Source organism: Convolutriloba macropyga, chromosome 9, assembly GCF_964194025.1.
Source record: "Convolutriloba macropyga chromosome 9, txConMacr16.3, whole genome shotgun sequence".
In the NCBI taxonomy this organism is placed as follows: Eukaryota; Metazoa; Xenacoelomorpha; order Acoela; family Convolutidae; genus Convolutriloba; species Convolutriloba macropyga.
In genome coordinates, this window is record NC_134476.1 from 37,504,822 (window position 1) to 37,523,429 (window position 18,608).

An 18,608-nucleotide genomic window follows, 5' to 3' on the forward strand; every position below is an offset into this window, starting at 1 on the left:
GAGCACGAAATAACGTCACAAATTTGTAATCTCTGAAATAGGAGCACTTCAAGAAACAACAAGAATAAGTAGCTTGTATGAGTTGTTAAACGTACGATCAGAAATCGAGTACAGTAATGACAATGGATTTAAAAACGGATTGAGGCAAGAGTTCTCCAAATGAACAGTGAAAAAAAGACGCTAGATAAACCACCATAACCCAGCCACTGATAATAGATTCTTCAAACATTAATAATACACGTTACTTACAACGGCTAGTCCCACTTGATATTAAGCCGAGCAATTTATTCTTAATATAAAAACGAAAATTAGTTAGCTCACCAAGATTTAATGGAAACTTAATTCAGGCTAGGGACCAGAGTGATCTTTGGGGAGGCGGAAGGGAGAGGTTGCTCAACCATTATTATCTATTTGATTCACCTCACAGAAGCTAATAGAATTTCATGCATCGAACAGACCACCAATTTCTTCTAGCTTGCTTCTTAATAGAAGGCTCCCCCCTCTGGTGGTAGGATAAAATAAAATGAGGCCATGCTGTTCAAATAAAATATTGCTTAAAAGAATCCTTTCACTGTTCGACTATGGAAATGTCGCATATATAGAAATTGGACAGCACAAATCGTCTAAATATTGTTTGTAAACAGTCCAAAGGGTGCGATAATATTGGATAAGAGTACGAATAAAAATTAAATGTGAGAAAAAGTACAGGTGATCTGCCGTTCGATATCAGTAAGAGGGGTTGCTGCATCAGTGATGATATTTTTACTAATAATTTAATACCTTGGCAATTTTACCCAACTTCACAAGTGTCATTTTTAAGTATGTAATGCAACAGGAACTTCTAGTATATTTTCGGTAATTGCCTAAGCTGATTAAACATTTTTGAACAAATTTCGGATCCGTACTAGGCATAACCAAAATAGGGAGCACTTAAATTAACTTTCTCAAAAAACTTTTGAAGAGCTGGATGTGCATCATTCAACTTTCAGCAAAGGAAAAGATAAAGGAAACACCAAACAATTTTTAAATAACCACTTTTCAACATTTGACTATTGATTTACATCAGAGAGGCTTTCGATGGGTTAATCTTAATGAGAAATCCTGTCTTCGGCCAATTTTTTTGGGGTGGGGTGGGGGTTATGTATTCGCTTTAGATGGATTTTATTAAAACACGGATAAAACATTATTTTCACTGAGAAGATTATTTTTCAATTCTTCAAATCTATGTCATCACAAGATTATTGACAAACGCTCTTAATCGCTCTACGATATATCTCTTCAAGATATGTCTTCAGCATGATACGTCTACTCTGCAACAAGTCCCTTCTCTATCAAGAAGGCATTTGAATTGGGTTCCCTGCCTAAAAAGTCCCTGAGCATTTCTATGGCATCTTTGCTCCCTCCTGGCTGGAGAATACACTTTCTATAGCTCAGTCCTGTCTCTGGATTCATCACGCCCTCCTTACCGAACCGTGAAGCAAACATGTCTGCTGAGTAGACCTGCACAACAAAATTCTCACCATAGAATCGTAGATAAGCAATTGGCGCTATTTTCTTTCGTAAAATTGTGGAAAAAAAATTGAGTTTAGGCGATATGCCTTTTCCCTCCTCTTAAAGAGCTTATAATTAAGTAATTCTTAGGCACACAATTTTCAAAATTTTCAATTTTGGTCAAACACTCTTTTAATTTTCCTTCTTTTAGTTGTTTCACAAAATTGCATTTAAGTTGATTTCATACATGTCGTTTCGTTTGTTGTGCGTTTATGCAAGTGAAACATATCTGGCAGATTGCGAGAAAATAGCCGCAATAGCTTCGTAGATCTGCAGTCTCAAAAAGATAAACAGACCAAAAAAATTCTTGTTATTAAATGCTCAGATGTTACAATTTGATTAAGAATATGTCAAACTTATTGCCTCTTCCAATAGCTGCTCTCCGATAACCTTCAATTAGAGTGGCACACACTCACCTGATCTTACTTTTTGAATTGAAGCATAGAAAAGTCAACTTTTTGAGAGTTAATCAAGTCACCTGTGACCAGAAACTTATTCACGCGAATGAAAAAAACTCGCTCCACTAAGAGTGAAACATAGCCGGCAGATTGCCGGAATAGCTGCGAAAGAATAGACCTGCATGCCATAAAATAGAGATAGAAACAGATACAGATCTAAATTGAAAAAAAAATCGACGCCGCTCAAAAAACTAGGCTAAAAAACATTCAGCGATAAATCAATAAAGCTTGTTAAAATTCATTCCGCAGAAGCCTCTTATTAGGGACCTTTACTGCACATATGAGTTCCTTTGACCTTAAACAAATTCAAATTAAACCTAAGTTTTAAAGTGCAAAAGTCATTTTATTGAGTGAGGTAAGTCACGTATGATCAAAATCTAATCACGCAAATAAACTAAAAATTTTCGCTAAAGCGAGTGAGAAATGACATCACGCGCGCAAATGCCGTTAGTGAGAGTAAGAAGTCATTCAGAAAATTTGACTTTTTCAGCTTTGCTGTGTGAACAAATGTAAAACGAAAAAAGAGCGTCAGACGACGAAACAAAAAAAAAACCAAGAGCACCGCAATATAGCTACGCTCAGCTTACAGCTTCGCAGCTATAAAAATGACTTCACGCATGCAATTCAATTGAAACTGCATGAACGAACGAACAAAAATGGTCGTAACAATATTGAAAACGACCAAAACCAAGAGAAGGCCAATAATAGCCCCAGCTATTGCTGTGCGGCTATTAAAAAAGAAGTTATACCCAGTTTTTTTTTATCCACGTCTGTCTTTTTTAGAACCTATTGAAAATGGTTGGCAGACTCCCAGAAAACAGCCGGAATAGCTTCGTAGATCAGTAGCTTCGAAAGAACAAACATACGGAAAAATTTCGTAAAATATTTATTGCTGATTCTATTAGCTGCTCTCAAATATTCTTCCATTAGAGTGACACACACACAGTTGACCTTATCACCTTGGAATAAAGTAAAGAGAAGTGATTGTGATAGAGGTGAAACCCAAGAAATTCAGCCAAATATGCCAAGACTGTCCATGAGCTGGATGGAAACATCATGTGCCAACTTGCATTATCGAGCGTCCTCGTCAATGACAATGAAGAAAAAACATAGCTGGCAGATTGCCAGAAAATAGCCGCAATAGCTTTGTAGATCTGCAGTCTAAAAAAAAACAGAAAAAAGACAGAACAAAAAATTAAGAATCTGCATAAGTTATTGCTGCCTCTATTAGCTGCTCTCAAATAACCTTCATTTAGAGTGACACACGCCCATTTGACCTTATCTCTTTGAATTAAAGTAAATAAAAGTCAACTTTAAAGCGAGGAAGTCATTTTTGAGAGTGAGGTAAGTCAAGTGTGACCAAAAATTTAATCACTCGAATGAACAAAAAAACTCGCTTCACTAACAGCGAAAAATGACGTCACACACGCACTTCAGTTGAAATTGCATGAACGAATGAACAAAAAGCAGATTTGAAGTGGCTGTGACGTCATATGGTCTTAAGAAAAATCGCGACGATGAAATAAAAAAACCAAGAGAAGGCCAATAATAGCCCCAGCTATCGCTCTGCGGCTATTAATAATGAAGAATGAATTTTGTTCCATATTCATTTCAAAGACGTTGCTGAACTTGAGCGCCTATGACTGCCGACAGAAAAAGTACTTTGGTTCTATCTTCATGAGTTTCCAAAAAATTATTGCATGCATATAGAGCTCATTCAAAAAATTTAACATAAATGACTCGCCAGGTAATTTGCTTTTGAACCATTGGCATAATGCAGGGTTTCGTTTATAGCTTTCCTCAGCTTAGGGAGGCAAGTCTCACTGGGTAGACAAGGGAAGTGGCTGTGGGGTTCTCGAACTACAAAAATCTCACCTTGCACCATGAAATTTTGGCTGTTGCCCTGGACCCTATGAACAGCACAATGACTTTAAGTTCTCTTGATTCACCAGTTTATCCTATTTATCTCAATGAAAAAATTAAACGGATCAGACGAAAAACGACCGCGCGAAAAATTGCATAATTCAGACCAGAAGGAACCAATTAATTGTTACAATTATGAAACATCTCGAAAAAACAAACTTCTCGATGACAATTAGTGATTACCTTGTTATCTGGAGTTTCTAGCTCTCAGACATCGGTCTAATCAGCGAGTTAAGTCTTCGCACCCGAAGTTTTCCTGTCATTTTTAATTATGCGCTAGTTGCATTTCCATCAACATTATACTATTACGATGACCGGTCGCAAGTGATGTCTTGCGCTTCGGAAAATTTCGCGAATCTACACCATGTTGAGAGAGATCGAGAATTTTACAACTCTCCCTGTGTCTATCTCCAAATTATGTCTTACCTCTGACCATAGGTATCCGTAGTATTGTGCATCATATCCGTCTATGACGTGTTCGAAGGAGGCAGGCATGCAGGTACCAGGAGTGGCCCCCACTCCCATTATCTCCTCACACAGTCTGGTATACTCTGCCGTCACATCTACCTCACCCTACATTAATCACATCACTCCTTTCATTGGGTATATAATTTATAATTTACTACCAAGTCCGTGAATTTAATTGGAGGGTATTATAGGAGAAGCCCAATTTACTTTTCCAAAGATTGAGGTATATAGCAACACGTTATGTGTTTTCGGCCTATAAAGGGCCCTGATGGGGATAGATACAAAAAATACAACAGAAGTCGGCGCTTTTCGTGAAACAATGTACATAAATCCAGTTTCCGAATTTATTAAGATATAGAACTTACAGCCTAACTCACAACCTTCCGTATCTGAAAAACAAAAATAAAGCTGGCAAGATGATTATGAGAACAACGGACTCAACGCCTAGCAGGCACTGTAAAACATTTCTAACATAGCGGGTAGATCACAAGACACTAGCCGCTAATTAGACGGCTGAGATCCCATAAAAGGAAGACTACCTTAAACTTGTCTTCAATTCGAGTTTGCCCTCAATTCAATTTCAATTAATGCGTGCAAGCGTCAAGTCATTTTTAGTGAGGTAAGTCATCTACGATTAACAAAAACTTATTACATGATTGACCAAAAAAACTCATGCCAAGGTAGTAGCAAATCAGCTCATGTGCGCCAAATTAGCGACCGAGTGGTAAAAGTAATTGAAAAATTGCTCTTTGATTTCTAGACACGTGACAATACGGTCGTGGTCGTAACAAACATCGAGTGAGATACCGAACTGAATAAAATCAACAGGACAGGCCCCCAATAAAGTTCAAAGATTTCTTTGTTCAAACACAGCAATAGATTTTGAAATGAATAGGAATGCCATTTGAGTATCAATCAGAATCAAAACCCTGAAAAATAATGGAAACAAATCAAATCGCCGGATGGTTACAAAAACAGACGTAAACGGCGAATTGCCGGAAAATAGCCGCCGTTCACGCGCTCGATGCACATGAAACAGAAGAAGAGACAAATTGACTGAATTTTTTCTTCAGTGCCAAAAAAAGTTTTAATTTGGCGTGCAGTTTTAGTTGGATTCCAAAACTATAGTTAATTCAGCTTCTAAACTGAAAGCTAATAAGCTTAATACCAAAATCAGCTAGCAATCGTTCTAATGAACCTTGATAACCTAATGCACAATGACTTATTTACCGGGCATTATCGGTTTATCCCGATTCTTTTGATTTTGCTTTTGACATTGACCGTATTTACTACATTGCGTAATTGAATGAGCGAAAGAATTCAAAAATACATTCAATTGAAACAGTGAGTGAAGTAAGTCAGAAGTCAAACGGGAAAACGGTGACTTATGTAAAACGAAAAACGTGATCACAAGGTAAAGCGAATTAAAAAAACACAGCACGACAAGTCCTGACCTACAATACCGAACATTTTCATTGACTGAACAAAAAAAAACTAGACACAGAATGTACTATTAATTGATTGGGAAAAACGTTTAGAAAAAAATCGCAGCAAAAAAACTGAAAATAATCCCAGCAAAAAATTGAAAAGATCAAAGCAAAAATGCCGCATGTGAGCAGAAAACCACCAGCGAGAAAACAATGTTTGTTCATACAGCGTTTTCTCACTCAACTATTAAATTAGAGCGAAAAAATTTCATGCTGCAAAACCATTTGCTTTTTCCCTGTTTCGGTGTGACCAAAATCACTACTCCAATTTCACTTCAAAAATCAAGAAAATGTGTGAACATATCTTTAAAAAAACAGCGCCCCAATATAATTCAAATTCTTTGAATTGAAAAAAAGGAGAACGCCTAAATAATAGCCGTTGAGTGGCTGACGGCGGCTAGTAATTATCGAGAAGCTATCAAAATCGTTTTATCACTTGTTTAAAATTAGAGTGAAAAATTTTACGCCGCGAACCAATCGCCTTTTCGCTCCACTTCCTCTTTCGGCGTGACCAAAGTCACCACTCCAATTTGACTTCAAAAATCATCGAAATGTCCGAAGTTCTTAAAGAACGACAGCACCCCAATACGAAGTAAACTCTCTGAATTGTATCATCCATGCTGAGACTAATAAAAGCAAACTGTTTGCTGCAGTTGGAGCGAGTTAGAGAGACTGAAAAGATCAGATATGTCTCACACAGATACATCCGAGATATTACCTTTATGTGAATCGACTGATCAAATGCGGAGAGCATCACTTGTCTTAGGTTGAATATTCCTGCGTTGGCCTTCCGCGATGCAGCCAGCTTTTCTAACATCTCTTTCGGGATCGGAGATTGGTCCTTATAGTGCCTATAAAGCACATCCTTCACTTTGCACATCCTTCACTTCACACTTTCAGTTCGAACAAAATTACTGCCAGTACTTAGCTGTCATCCGCAACAAATCCAAACTTATTAAGTTTGACCCCACAACCTGTGGATTTCACACTATTCACTACTCTGTGGATTTCACACTATTCGAAGACCATGCACTACTCTGTGGATTTCACACTATTTGAAGAAGTAAAGTATAAAAAACATAACCGACTAAACGTCGGAAGAATTGCTCCCGAACAAATAGTGGGAGCTCTAATCAATTGCAACCTGCTTCAGTCGGGGAGGGGGGGAGGGGAGCCTAAATGGGACTAAGTATTTCAAGAGTGGGCTTCAAATAATCACATTAGAGGTTAAGATATACCACTATTAAAATTTAAATTAAAAAATGGCACCAAAATCGCACTTTTCATTTGATTTTTAGTATTAAATTGCCGCCAATTGAGTTCAGCCACTTGAAATTGTGATTGAGAGAGAATTTTAGATCACGCAAAATGCAATAAGTCAGGGGCGTAAAAGTCACTCGAAAAGTCAAAACCGTCAAGCAAAAGTTTTACATAAAAAAGACACACACGTTTACAATAATTGCTATGAACTTCGTTCAAGAGCAATTAATCACTCCATAATATAAATCATTTAAGTCCTATCCAGCTTTTCGTGGACAAATAATTAACAAATTATTTTTAAAAAAAACAATGCAAATAAACAAGTCTTTAAGATGATAAAATAACCAACAAATTGCTCTGAAACGACCGATACTCATATTTAATATTAAATATAACCGACTAACGTCGGGCAAATTGCTCTCAAACGACCGGCGAGCGGTTGGCTTCGTCAGTAGCTAGTCATGGTTTAGTAAGCTAGCGTTAGCTTAATTGAAGGGGCGCGAGCGCAGCGGGGGGGGGGGGGGGGGGCAACGGTGGGTGGATGATCTTTGGCTGCATGGTTCCCTTACGGCCTGAACGATGTGCAGGAGCAGGGATGGGTGGTGAAGTGAGGTAGCTTATGCTGGGGGGGGGGGAACCTCTAAGAACCTCCCTTCACATAATAAGTATAGGTCTCCAAAACAGTTTCAGTGAATCGCATACTTGGAGACTAGGGAGCTGAACGGCTCTAGGAAAACATAACGCTAGCTGGGCGCTAACTGTTTATCCAGTTTTTGAGGACGAAAAGTCAAATGGGTCAGACACAAAATCAGTCCAGCGAAAACTCGCATAAAAACCACATGACTAATATATTTGCCACAAACTTTGAGAGCAATTAAAAAAATATTATAGCTATTTGAGCTCAATGCTGTGACTGATTTATCGCCATTCGTAAAAACAGTGTTTGTTTGATTGATGTTTTGTAAATCACTGACTCATACTCTTTTTTACACTTTTCGGCATTACTAGCAGGCCCGCAAAAGCACAACAAAATCAATTAAAAAAAGATTTTTAAAAAATCAAATTTCTTTCGTACCACCTTGTGCTGAAAACCCTGCCTCTTGTTCAACAGCCATAGGTATTACGTTACGCTAGAGATGTGTTTGGTTTAGTATATAAACCCAAGCACCAGTATTTTTTTGTTTAACTTTTTTGGCTTTGCCATCTGGCAAATTAACGGGCGCGACGACGTACACAGATAACGAACTTCTGAATGGTGGCATAGCTTAACGCATGTAATGCGCTATAAGCTGCATGTTTCGGAGCAAAGATGAGGAGCTTAAATATTCGAAAGAGAAAAGAGGGAAAATAACTAAAAAAATAGAAAGACAGCAGAATATAAAAAACAAAAAAGAGAAAAAGCGAGAAAAGAAACATAGAAGAGAAAGAGAGAAAAGCACGATTTTAAATAAGGAGAGAACTCAGACTGAACAGAAAGCGAGAAAAGAAATAAACAAAAAGAAAGCAAAAAACAGAAAACCAAGAGAGAAAAGGAAGACAAAAAAAGAACAGAAATGAAAGAGAAAAGAAAGAGGAAAAAGCAGAAAAAAAACAGAGAACAGAGAAGAAAGGGAGACCAGAAAAATAGAGGAAAAAAGAAAAACATGATATGAAAGCAGAGAAAACACTGACAAGAACGCTGAAAAGATAGAAGAGAAAAAAGGCAAGAAAGAACAGAAAACGTAGAGCGAAAAGACAGAAAAAAGAGAAAAGCAAGGGATGAAAGACAAACAGAGACGTATGAGAAAAGATAGGTATGAGAAAAGACGGAAAGGAAAGAGAGAACTGTATGCGAGAAAAAAAAAACAGAAAAGAGAAACAAAACGAAAAAATGGAAGAGAAAATACAGAAGAAAATGAAAACAGAAAGACAGCGAGAAAAGAAAGAAAAAGACAAAAGAAAGGGAGAAAAGAAACATAGGAGAGAATTAGCGAAAGACAATATAAGAAAAAAATGAGAAAAAGGACTGAAAAGAAAGAAAAAAGAAAACAAAAGAGAAAAAAGTAAAAAAAAGAACAGAAAAGCGGGAGAAAAGTAAGACAGGAAGGAGACAAAAACAAGTTGTCAGAAAAACAGAAAGGTTTGAGAAACCAAAGAGAAAAGACAGAAAAAAGAAAGAGAAAAGAAAGGCAGAAAAGAAAAAGAAGAGAAAAGAAAGAAGAAAGAGAGAAAAGAGATTAAAGTGAATAAAGTGAAAAGGAAGGCCGAAGAAAAGGAACAGAAAAGAAAGAATATAGGAGGAAAGAAAGAGAAACGAAAAACAAATATAAAAGTGAAAAAACAAAATAGAAAAGACAGGCAGAAAAGAACAGAAAAAAGCGAGGAAAGAGAAGAGAAGGCAGAAGAAAGAGAACAGAAATGGAAGAGAACAGAGGAGAAAAGAAAAAAAAGAAAGACAGAAAAGAAGAGCAGAAAACAAAAAGAAAGGAGACAGAAAAGAAAGAAAGAGAAGAGAAAAGCAGAAACGCCAGACAGAAGAGAAAAGCAAAATAAAGAAGAACAGCAAAATGAGAAAAGAAAGGCAGAAGAGAAAGAAAAAAGCTAGACGGAAAAGGAGTGACAAGAAAGAGAGAGAGAGAGAGAGGGAGAGGAAGGACATGAGAGAAAACACAAAAAAGACCAGTGCAAGAGAAAAAACTCAGAAACCAACAAAAAGAAAGGCAGAAAAAGAGGAAAAGCAGATAGAAATAAAAGAAGACAAAGGAGAGAAAGAAGAGAAATGAGATGAAAGAGATCAAAAAATTTAAGGAAGAAAAAGAACACAAAAGAAAGAATAGTGGAAAGAAAGAGAAAAGAAAGCAGGAAAGGGAGCGATAAAAAAAAATAGAACAGAGCAAGAGGAAAAACAGATAATTGAAATAGAAAACACAAAAAAGACCATTGGAAGAGAGAAAAGCGAAAAAGAACAGAAAAGATAAGAGGAAAAAGAGAAAAGAGCAAAAAGTAAAAAATAAAAGTAGGCAGAAGAAAAAGCACGGAAAAGAAAGAGTAGAAAAGGAAAAACAAAGACGGAAAAATAAAAAAGCAAAAAAGAAAAGGCAGAAAAGAAGAACAGAAAAAAGGGAGAAGAAAAAGAGAAGAAAGAGAAGAGAAAGCCAGAAACGAAAGGTAGAAAAGAAAAAGAAAAGCAAGAAAAAAAGCAAAAAGAGAAAGGAAAGAAAAGGGGAGGTAAAAAAGACAGGAGAGAGAGAGAGAGAGAGAGAGAGAGAGAGAGATAAAGAGATAGAGAGAAACAGACAGTGAAAACAGAGAAATGGAAAAGAAAACACAAAAAGGACCAACAAAAGAGAAAAAAAACAGAAAAACCAAAAAAAAGTAAAGTAAGACAAAGAAGAAACAGAGAATCAAAAAAATAGGAGAAATGAGAGATAGAGAGAGCGAGCAAAAAAGAAGGCAGAAGAAAACGAAGAGAAGAGGAAGAGAACAGAGGAGACGAAAGCGAAGGGAAAAATGAAAAAGAGCAAAGAAACAAAATAGAACAGGCAGAAAAGAAGAACAGAAAAAAAGAAAAAAAGAAAGAAGAAAAGGGCAGAATTGAAAGACGAAAAAGCAAGAGGAAAGAAAAGCAAAAAGATAAAAGAAAGGAAGGAAAGAGAGAGAAGAGGCGAGAAAAAGATAGAATAGAACTGCCTAAAAAAGCAAGAAAGAAAGGGGAGAGATAAAAAATAGAAAAGGCACAATAGAGGAACACAAAAACATGAAAGAGAGGAGAAAGGCAGGAACGAAAGACGGAAAAGTAAAAGCAGGAGAAAAGAAAGAAAAGCAAAAAGAGAAAAGAAAGGAAGAAAAGAAAGAGAACCGGATAGAAAAAGAGAATAGAGCGGCCGAAAAAAGAGAAAAGCAGGAGAGAAAGGGAGAAATTAAATAGAAAAGAGGGCGAGAGGAACAACAGATAATTGAAATAGAAAACAAAAAGACCATTGAAAGAGAGAAAAGCAAAAAAGAACAGAACATTGCCAGCAGATTGCCGGAATAGCTGCCAAGGAATAGACCTGCGTGCCATATAATAGAGACAGAAACAGATAGATCTAAATTGAAAAATCGACTCGTCTAAAAAATTATTAAAAGCTAGTTAAAATTCATTTCGCAGAAGCCTCTTATTAGGGACCTTTACTGCATAAATGAGTTCCTTTGACCTTAAACAAATTCAAAGTAAACTTAAGCTTGCTTTTGCTAAAGCGAGTGAGAAATGACGTCACGCGAGCAAATGCCGTTAGTGAGAGGAAGAAGTCATTCAGAAAATTTGACTTTTTCAGTTTTGCTGTGTGAAAAAATGTAAAACGAAAAAAGAGCGTCAGACGACGAAACAAAAAAAACCAAGAGCACCGCGATATGGCTTCGCTCAGCTTTCAGCTTCGCAGCTATAAAAAGAAAGAGTAAGAAGAGGAAAGAGAGAAAACAAAAAACCAAAAAAAAGTAGGTAGAAAAGGAACAGAAAAGAAAGAGAATAGAGAAGAAAGAAAAAAGAAAGACGGAAAAGGAAGAGAAAAGAAACAAAATAGAAAGGCACAAAAGAGTAACAGAAAACAGAGAGAAAAAAAAGAGAAGGAAAGGCAGGAACGAAAGACGGAAAAGAAAAAGCAAGAGCTGTAAAAAACAGGAGAGAGATGAGAAAAACAGAGATATGAAGGAAAACACAGAGAGGATCAATGAAAGAAAATAAACCGAGACAGACAGAAAAAAAGAGAGAGAAGCAAAACAGAAGGAGAAGCGGAAAGACCAGGAGAGCACGAGATAGAGAGAGAGAGAGAGAGAGAGAGAGAGCAGAAAGAACAGAAAAGACACGAAAGAGTGCCAAAAAGAAGACAAAATGAAAGCAGAACAAAAATTGGAAAGAAGAGAGAAATAAAAAGAAAATTAAAACGAAAAAGAAATAAAAGAGACAAAATAGAAGAGAAAGGCAGAAAAGAAGACCAGAAAAAAAGAGAAGAGAAATAGAGAAAAGAAAGAAGAGAAAGACAAAAAAGAGAAAAAAATAGAGAAAAGGAGAGGAAAAAAGACAGGAGAGAGGGAGAGAAAGAGAGAAAACAAAAAAGATCAAAAGAGAAAAAGAAACCAAGAAACCAAAAAAGGAAAAGAAGTCAGAAAAAAAAGAGAATAAATAAAGGCAAAAACGAGAAAAGAGACGAAACACAGAAAAGAAAAAGCCAGAGAAAAAAAGAAAAGCCAAAGGAGAAAGGAAAAGCAATAAAGAAAAGAGCAAGAGATAAAAAGAGGTAAAAAAGATGAATAACAGAAGTTAAAGAGAAAACACAAAAAAGGAAAATGAGAGAGAGAAACGAATCCAATAAACCAAGAAAAGAAAAGAAAGAAAAGAAGAAGAGAAAAGAGAGAAGCAAAAGGGGGACGAAACAGAGCAAAAAGAAAGAGAAAAGAAAAGCAGGAAAAGATTAGAAAGTAAAGGGAATAGAGGAGAAAATAAGATGAAAAAAGAAAGAAAAGAAAAAAGTGAAAAGAAAGACAGAAAAGGAAGAGAAAAGCAGAGAAAAAAGACAGAAAAAAGACCGAAAACAGGAAAACCAGAAATGATGGAGAAAACAAAAATGACAATGAAAAGAGAAAATAAACCGAGCGACCAAACAAGTCAGACAGAAAAAGAAGAGAAAGAAAAGAAGAACAGAAAGAGAGAGAGAGAGAGAGCAAGTAGAGCAAAAAGAGAGACTAAAGAGCGCAAAAAAGAAAGACAAAAGGAAGGCAAAAGAAAAAGAACAGAAAAGAGTAGAGAAAAGAAAGAGAGGAACGAAAAAGGGAAAAGAAAGAGAAGAAGCTGAAAAGATATAAAATAGAAAAAAAAGGCAGAAAATAAGAAAAGAGAAAAAAGACAAGAGAAACACAGAGACGCATGACAGAACAGAAAGAGAAGCAGGCGAACAAAATCAAAAATAGATAAGAAAGGCTGAACAGAATTCGAAAAGCAAGAGACAAAAGAAGAAAAAAAGAAAAAATAGAAGAGCATGAAAAAAGAGAAGGCAGAAGAAAAAGAACAGAAATGAAAGAACAGAGGAGAAAGAGAAAAATACAGAAAAGTTAGAAAAAGAAAGGCAAAAAAGAAGAGCAAGAAAAGAAAGACAGAAAAGAAAGAGAAGCGAAATGAGAGATAGAGAGAGCGGGCAAAAAGGAAAAGAGAAAAGGAAGGCAGAAGCAAACGAATAGACGAGGAAGAGAACAGAGGAGAACGGAAAGTGAAAATAAAACGAAAAAGAGTACAGAAACAAAATAGAACAGGCAGAAAAGCAGAACAGAAAAAAAAGAGAAAAGAGAAGGGCAGAAATGACACACAAAAAAAACGCAAGAGACAAGAAAGAAAAGCAAAAAGAGAAAAGAAAGGAAAAGAAAGAGAAAAAGAGAAGAGGATAGAAAAAGACAGAAAAGAGCGGCCGAAAACAAGAGAAAAGCAGGAAAGGGAGCGATAAAAAAATAGAAAAGAGCGAGAGGAAAAACAGATAAATGGAATAGAAAACATAAAAGACCATTGGAAGAGAGAAAAGCGAAAAAGAACAGAAAAGATAAAGAAGAGGAAAGAGAGAAAAGAGCAAAAAATAAAAAAGAAAAGTAGGCAGAAGAGAAAGAACGGAAAAAATAGAATAGAAAAGGAAAAACAAAGACGGAAAGAGAAAAAGAAACAAAATAGAAAAGGCACAAAAGAGGAACAGAAATAAAAGAGAAAAGAGAGAAGAGAAAGGCAGGAACGAAAGACGTAGTAAGATGTAAAAAAACAGGAGAGATATGAGAAAAACAGAGAAATGAAGGAAAACACAAAGGACCAATGAACGAAAAGAAACCGAACGAAAAAAGTAGTAAGATGTAAAAAAAAAACGGGAGAGAGATGAGAAAAACAGAGAAATGAAGGAAAAAACAAAGGACCAATGAACGAAAAGAAACCGAGAAACCAAAAAAGAAGATTCAGACAAAAAACAAAGAGAGAGAAGCGAAACAGAAGGAGAAGCGGAAAGACAGAGAACGAGAGAGAGAGAGAGAGAGAGGAGAAAGAGAGAGAGGAGAAAGAAGAGAAAAGACACGAAAGAGTGCCAAAAAGAAGACAAAATGAAAGCAGAACAAAAATTGGAAAGAAGAGAGAAATAAAAAGAAAATTAAAACGAAAAAGAAATAAAAGAGACAAAATAGAAGAGAAAGGCAGAAAAGAAGACCAGAAAAAAAGAGAAGAGAAATAGAGAAAAGAAAGAAGAGAAAGACAAAAAAGAAAAACAAAAATTAGAGAAAAGGAGAGGAAAAAAGAGAGAAGAGAGAAAGAGAGAGAGAGAGAGAGAGAGAGAGAGAGAGAGAGAGAGTGAGAGAGAAGAACGACAGAAATGAAAGAGAGAAAACACAAAAGATCATCAAAAGAGAAAAAGAAACCAAAAAAGGAAAAGAAGTCAGAAAAAACAGACCAAAACAAAAAGAAAAGTAAGACAGACAGAAAAAAGAGAAAAGCTAAACAAAAGGAGAACAGACAAGACAGACAGACAGACAGACAGAGAGAGAGAGAGAGAGAGAGAGAGAGAGAGAGAGCGAGAGAGATACGAGAAAGAAGAGAAGAGACGAAAGAGTGCAAAAAAGAAGAGAAAATGAAATCAGAAGAAAAACAGAAAAGAAAGAATAGAGGACAGACAAATAAAAACGAAAAAAAAGAAAACAGACAAAATAGAAGAGAAAGGCAGAAAAGAGGAACAGAAAAATATAGAAAAGAAATACAGAAAAGAAGAGAGACAAAAAAAGAAAGACAAAAAATAGAGAAAAGGAGAGAAAAAAGACGAAACAGAGAGAGAGAGAGAGAGAGAGAGAGAGAGAAGAACGACAGAAATGAAAGAGAGAAAACACAAAAGACCATCAAAAGAGAAAAAGAAACCGAGAAACACAAAAAAAGAGTAGGAAGTTGGAAAAGAGAAAATAAACAAAGGCAAAAACGAAGAAGAGAGAGACGGAAGACAGAAAGAGAAAAGCCAGAGAGAAAAGAAAGAAAAGCCAACAGAGAAAAGAAAAGCAATAAACGAAGAGAAGAGCAAGAGAGAAAAAGAGGTAAAAACACATAAAACAGATGAAGAACAGAAGTGAAAGAGCAAACAAAAAATAGGAAAATGAGAGAGAAACAAATCCAAGAAACAAAGAAAAGCAAAAAAGAAAAGAAGAGAAAAAAGAGAAGCAAAAGAGAGCAAAAAGAAAAGAAAGCAAGGCAAAAAAAGATAATAAAGTAAAGAGAAAAGAGGAGAAAATGAAGATGAAAAATAGAAAAAAAGAGGAAAGAAAAGAAAGACAAAAAGGGAAGAGAGATAAGCAGCGAAAAAACAATGAAAAAAGACCGAAAACAGAGGAAAAACAGTGAAATGATAGAGAAAACAAAAATAACCATGGAAAGTGACAAAAAAGAAATCGAGAGACCAAACAAGTAAGACAGAAGAAAGAGAGAAAAACAAACAAGAAAAGAAGAACAGAAAGAGAGAGAGATAGAGAGAGAGAAAGAAGAGCAAAAAGACCGACTACAGAGCGCAAAAAAGACAGAGAAAAGGAAGGCAGAAGAAAAAGAACAGAAAAGAGTAGAGGAAAGAAAGAGGAACGAAAAAGGGAAAAGAAAGAAAAAGAAGAAGAAAAGATACAAAATAGAAAAGAAAGGCAAAAACTTGAAGAGAAAAGAGAAAGACAAGAGAAAGACAAGAGAAAGACAGAAACGCAAGACAGAAAAGAAAGAGAAGAAAGGCTGAACAGAATTCGAAAACCAAGAGGGAAAAGGAGAAAACACAGCCGGCAGATTGCCGGAAAATAGCCGCGATAGACGCTTGAGGCGTTACATGAATTGAAACAACAATAGAAACAAAATAGACAGATCGACCACCAGTCCTTTAATAGACCACTAGACTTTTTGGGTTAGCTTCGGACTGTCATTTTTATGATACACATAAGCTCTATAATGAGAAAGCCCTAATAGGGCTTTTCAAAATTAGGATCTTTTCCGTTTGTGCCCCCTCAGCTTAGTGGGTGCATTTTATTTGCACCCCCCGATGCAAGTGCAATATTTGTGGGGGGGCACAAACGGAAAAGATCCCAAAATTAATATTCGAAGTCAAAAACTCAAGACTCTAATATTCAAGAAATAGGGCATATGTTTGGCACTACTTAGATGCACACTACTTACCTTTAATAAGTAAATATTCATAAAATTTAAAGTTTCATAAGTGAGCTCAGAAGTCATTTTTTTGAGTGAGGTAAGTCATTGAAAAAGTCAATTCCAAGAAGTCAGGGTAAGACGAAACAAAAATCTGTTAGACGAAGTAAAAAACATAGCAGGACAAGTCCTGAAATACAATTCAAGGAATTGAATGAAAAACAGAACTAATGTACCTGACCAGCAGATCAATTGAACAATCCCAGCTAAAAAGACGAAATCTTGATAGTTGAGAAACTAAAAGAATCAAACTAAATAAAAAAAATTCCTAAAACTCTTGAAGCTTTTAACCTGAAGGCCATTTATGACACAATGCAATATACTCATTAACTCACGCAAAAGAATTGAGAGAGATTAACTTGAAACTAAAGGTAGATAGCACGAAAAAAATGACAAATGCGTTTAAAAGAAATGTGACAAATGCTTCAATTGAAAAGGAAAAATTTAAAGATATTTTTCTAAAATGTGTCTGGAAAAAATGTTCAAATTCATTTTTTCTCTGTGGAGTTCTGTCTTGTTACTCATCTGCAACAATTGAAAAGTTTCGTTGGCCAATAAAGATAGTTAAACTCAGAAAATGACAAAAAAAATTCGAAAAAAATTTGAAAACAATAAAAAAATTTTAAATTGCAAGCTTTATTTAAAATATATTTGCAATCTAAAAAAACAGAAAACTTTTGTTGCCACTAGAAACTCCAATAACATACTAGAAAATTCAATAGCAGCAAACCTCTGGCGACTGAGGACAGACTAAAATTTCAGAAGTTTTGAAAAAAATTACAATTTGAAGATCGCTAAAAATTGTAATATCAAAATCTTGAAACACATTCCCCATTACCACTAGAAACTATGCAGTAACGTATTATCAAAACCTAAAGGAAATGTTTTGGCTGTTCAGGTTCGAGATACCTAAAAATTGACCACAATTTTAAAAAACTTGAAAAAATTGGCTGATGCCATGGCCAATAAGTTTGCAGTAAAATATTAGCAATTACTAGACGAGATTTCTCTCCTTCTGGAGCTGGAAAACATGAATAATGACAATTAAAGTCAGAAAATTAGAAAAGAACTTCAAGTTTTATCAAAAAAATTGGTAAAATTCGTGAAGTTGAAAACCATTCCATTACCACTCGAAACTATAAAATAACCTATTATTGTGACACCAAGAGCTGAAACAACAAAAATATTCCAAAAACTGGAAGAAATTTTAAAAATTAGAAAAAATTACCGTGTTTATGTTTGGTGTAGCAATACATATAGCTCTTAAAATGGCCATAAAAAGTAATTACGTCTTGCAAAAGACCTTTACCAACTTTTACAAACCTCAATTTCAGACTGGTCCAACAAAAAATCCGAAAACACGAAAAAATGCAACATTTTGGGCTCAAAATTTTTGAAAATGACCTTTTAACCTTGAATTACGGCCTTCCCAGTAGATTCACCACTCTAAGTACTTGAGAACTACTAAACGCGGCTAAGGGCCTCTAATGAAACTTGATGCCCGCTAAGCTTTACCTGTTTATCCCGTTTTGAAAGCCCAAAGTCATGAAAAAAGGTGTGAAAACAATTTACAAAAATAAAAAAAAGACAGCACCAATACAATCCATTTCTTGGATTGTAAAAAAATTAGGAGCGCTATAATAGCCGCCTAGAATTGATGACGCGGCTATTAAAAATAGGAAAAGAGAGAGAGAGAGGAAAGCTAGACAGCACACAAAAAGACCCTTGCAAGAGGAAAGAATTAAAAAAAAAGACAGAAAGAGAACAGTAAAAAATCAAAAAAGAAGAAACGAGAAGAGCAAAAAAGAAAGAGAAGAGAAGGCAGAAGAAAGAACAGAAATGAAAGCGAACAGAGGAGAAAAGAAAGAGAAAAAGGCAGAAAAGATAAGCGCAAGAGAAAAGAAAGATAAGCAAGAGAAAATAAGGTCAGAAAAGAAACAGAAAAGCAAGTTAACAGAGAAACAAAAAAGAAAGAGAAAAGAAAGAAAAACTATAGAGAGAAACAAAGGCCATCGAAAGACAGAAAAGAAAGAAAAAGAAAGACAGGGAAAAAAAGCATGAGAAACGAAAGAGAAAATAAAGAATAAACAAAGACGAAAGAAAAAAGAAAACTTAAAAGGAAGCCAGAAAAGTAAGAGAGAAAAGGTAAGATAGAGAAGAACGACAGAGAAATGAAAGAAGACACCAAAAAGACCAATGATAAAGAAACCGCGAAACCAAAAAAGAAAAGAGACAACAGAAAAGAGAAAAGCAAAAAAGACGAAA

General features: G+C 35.5%; 1 protein-coding gene across 1 annotated transcript in view; it reads right to left on the bottom strand.

Annotated features, from left to right (window-relative positions):
- Nucleotides 1–540: 540 nt before the first annotated feature.
- The window catches only part of LOC142345766 (thimet oligopeptidase-like), a 112,677-nt gene continuing 94,609 nt past the window's right edge, over nucleotides 541–18,608 (bottom strand). Inside the window, exons 11-13 of the mRNA XM_075398083.1 lie at nucleotides 6,606–6,738; nucleotides 4,359–4,505; nucleotides 541–1,500 (exon numbers count right to left, since the gene is read on the bottom strand). Coding sequence (XP_075254198.1) covers nucleotides 1,306–1,500; nucleotides 4,359–4,505; nucleotides 6,606–6,738 — 475 coding nt within the window. The 3' untranslated portion in view covers nucleotides 541–1,305. The remainder of the gene's footprint in view (nucleotides 1,501–4,358; nucleotides 4,506–6,605; nucleotides 6,739–18,608) is intronic.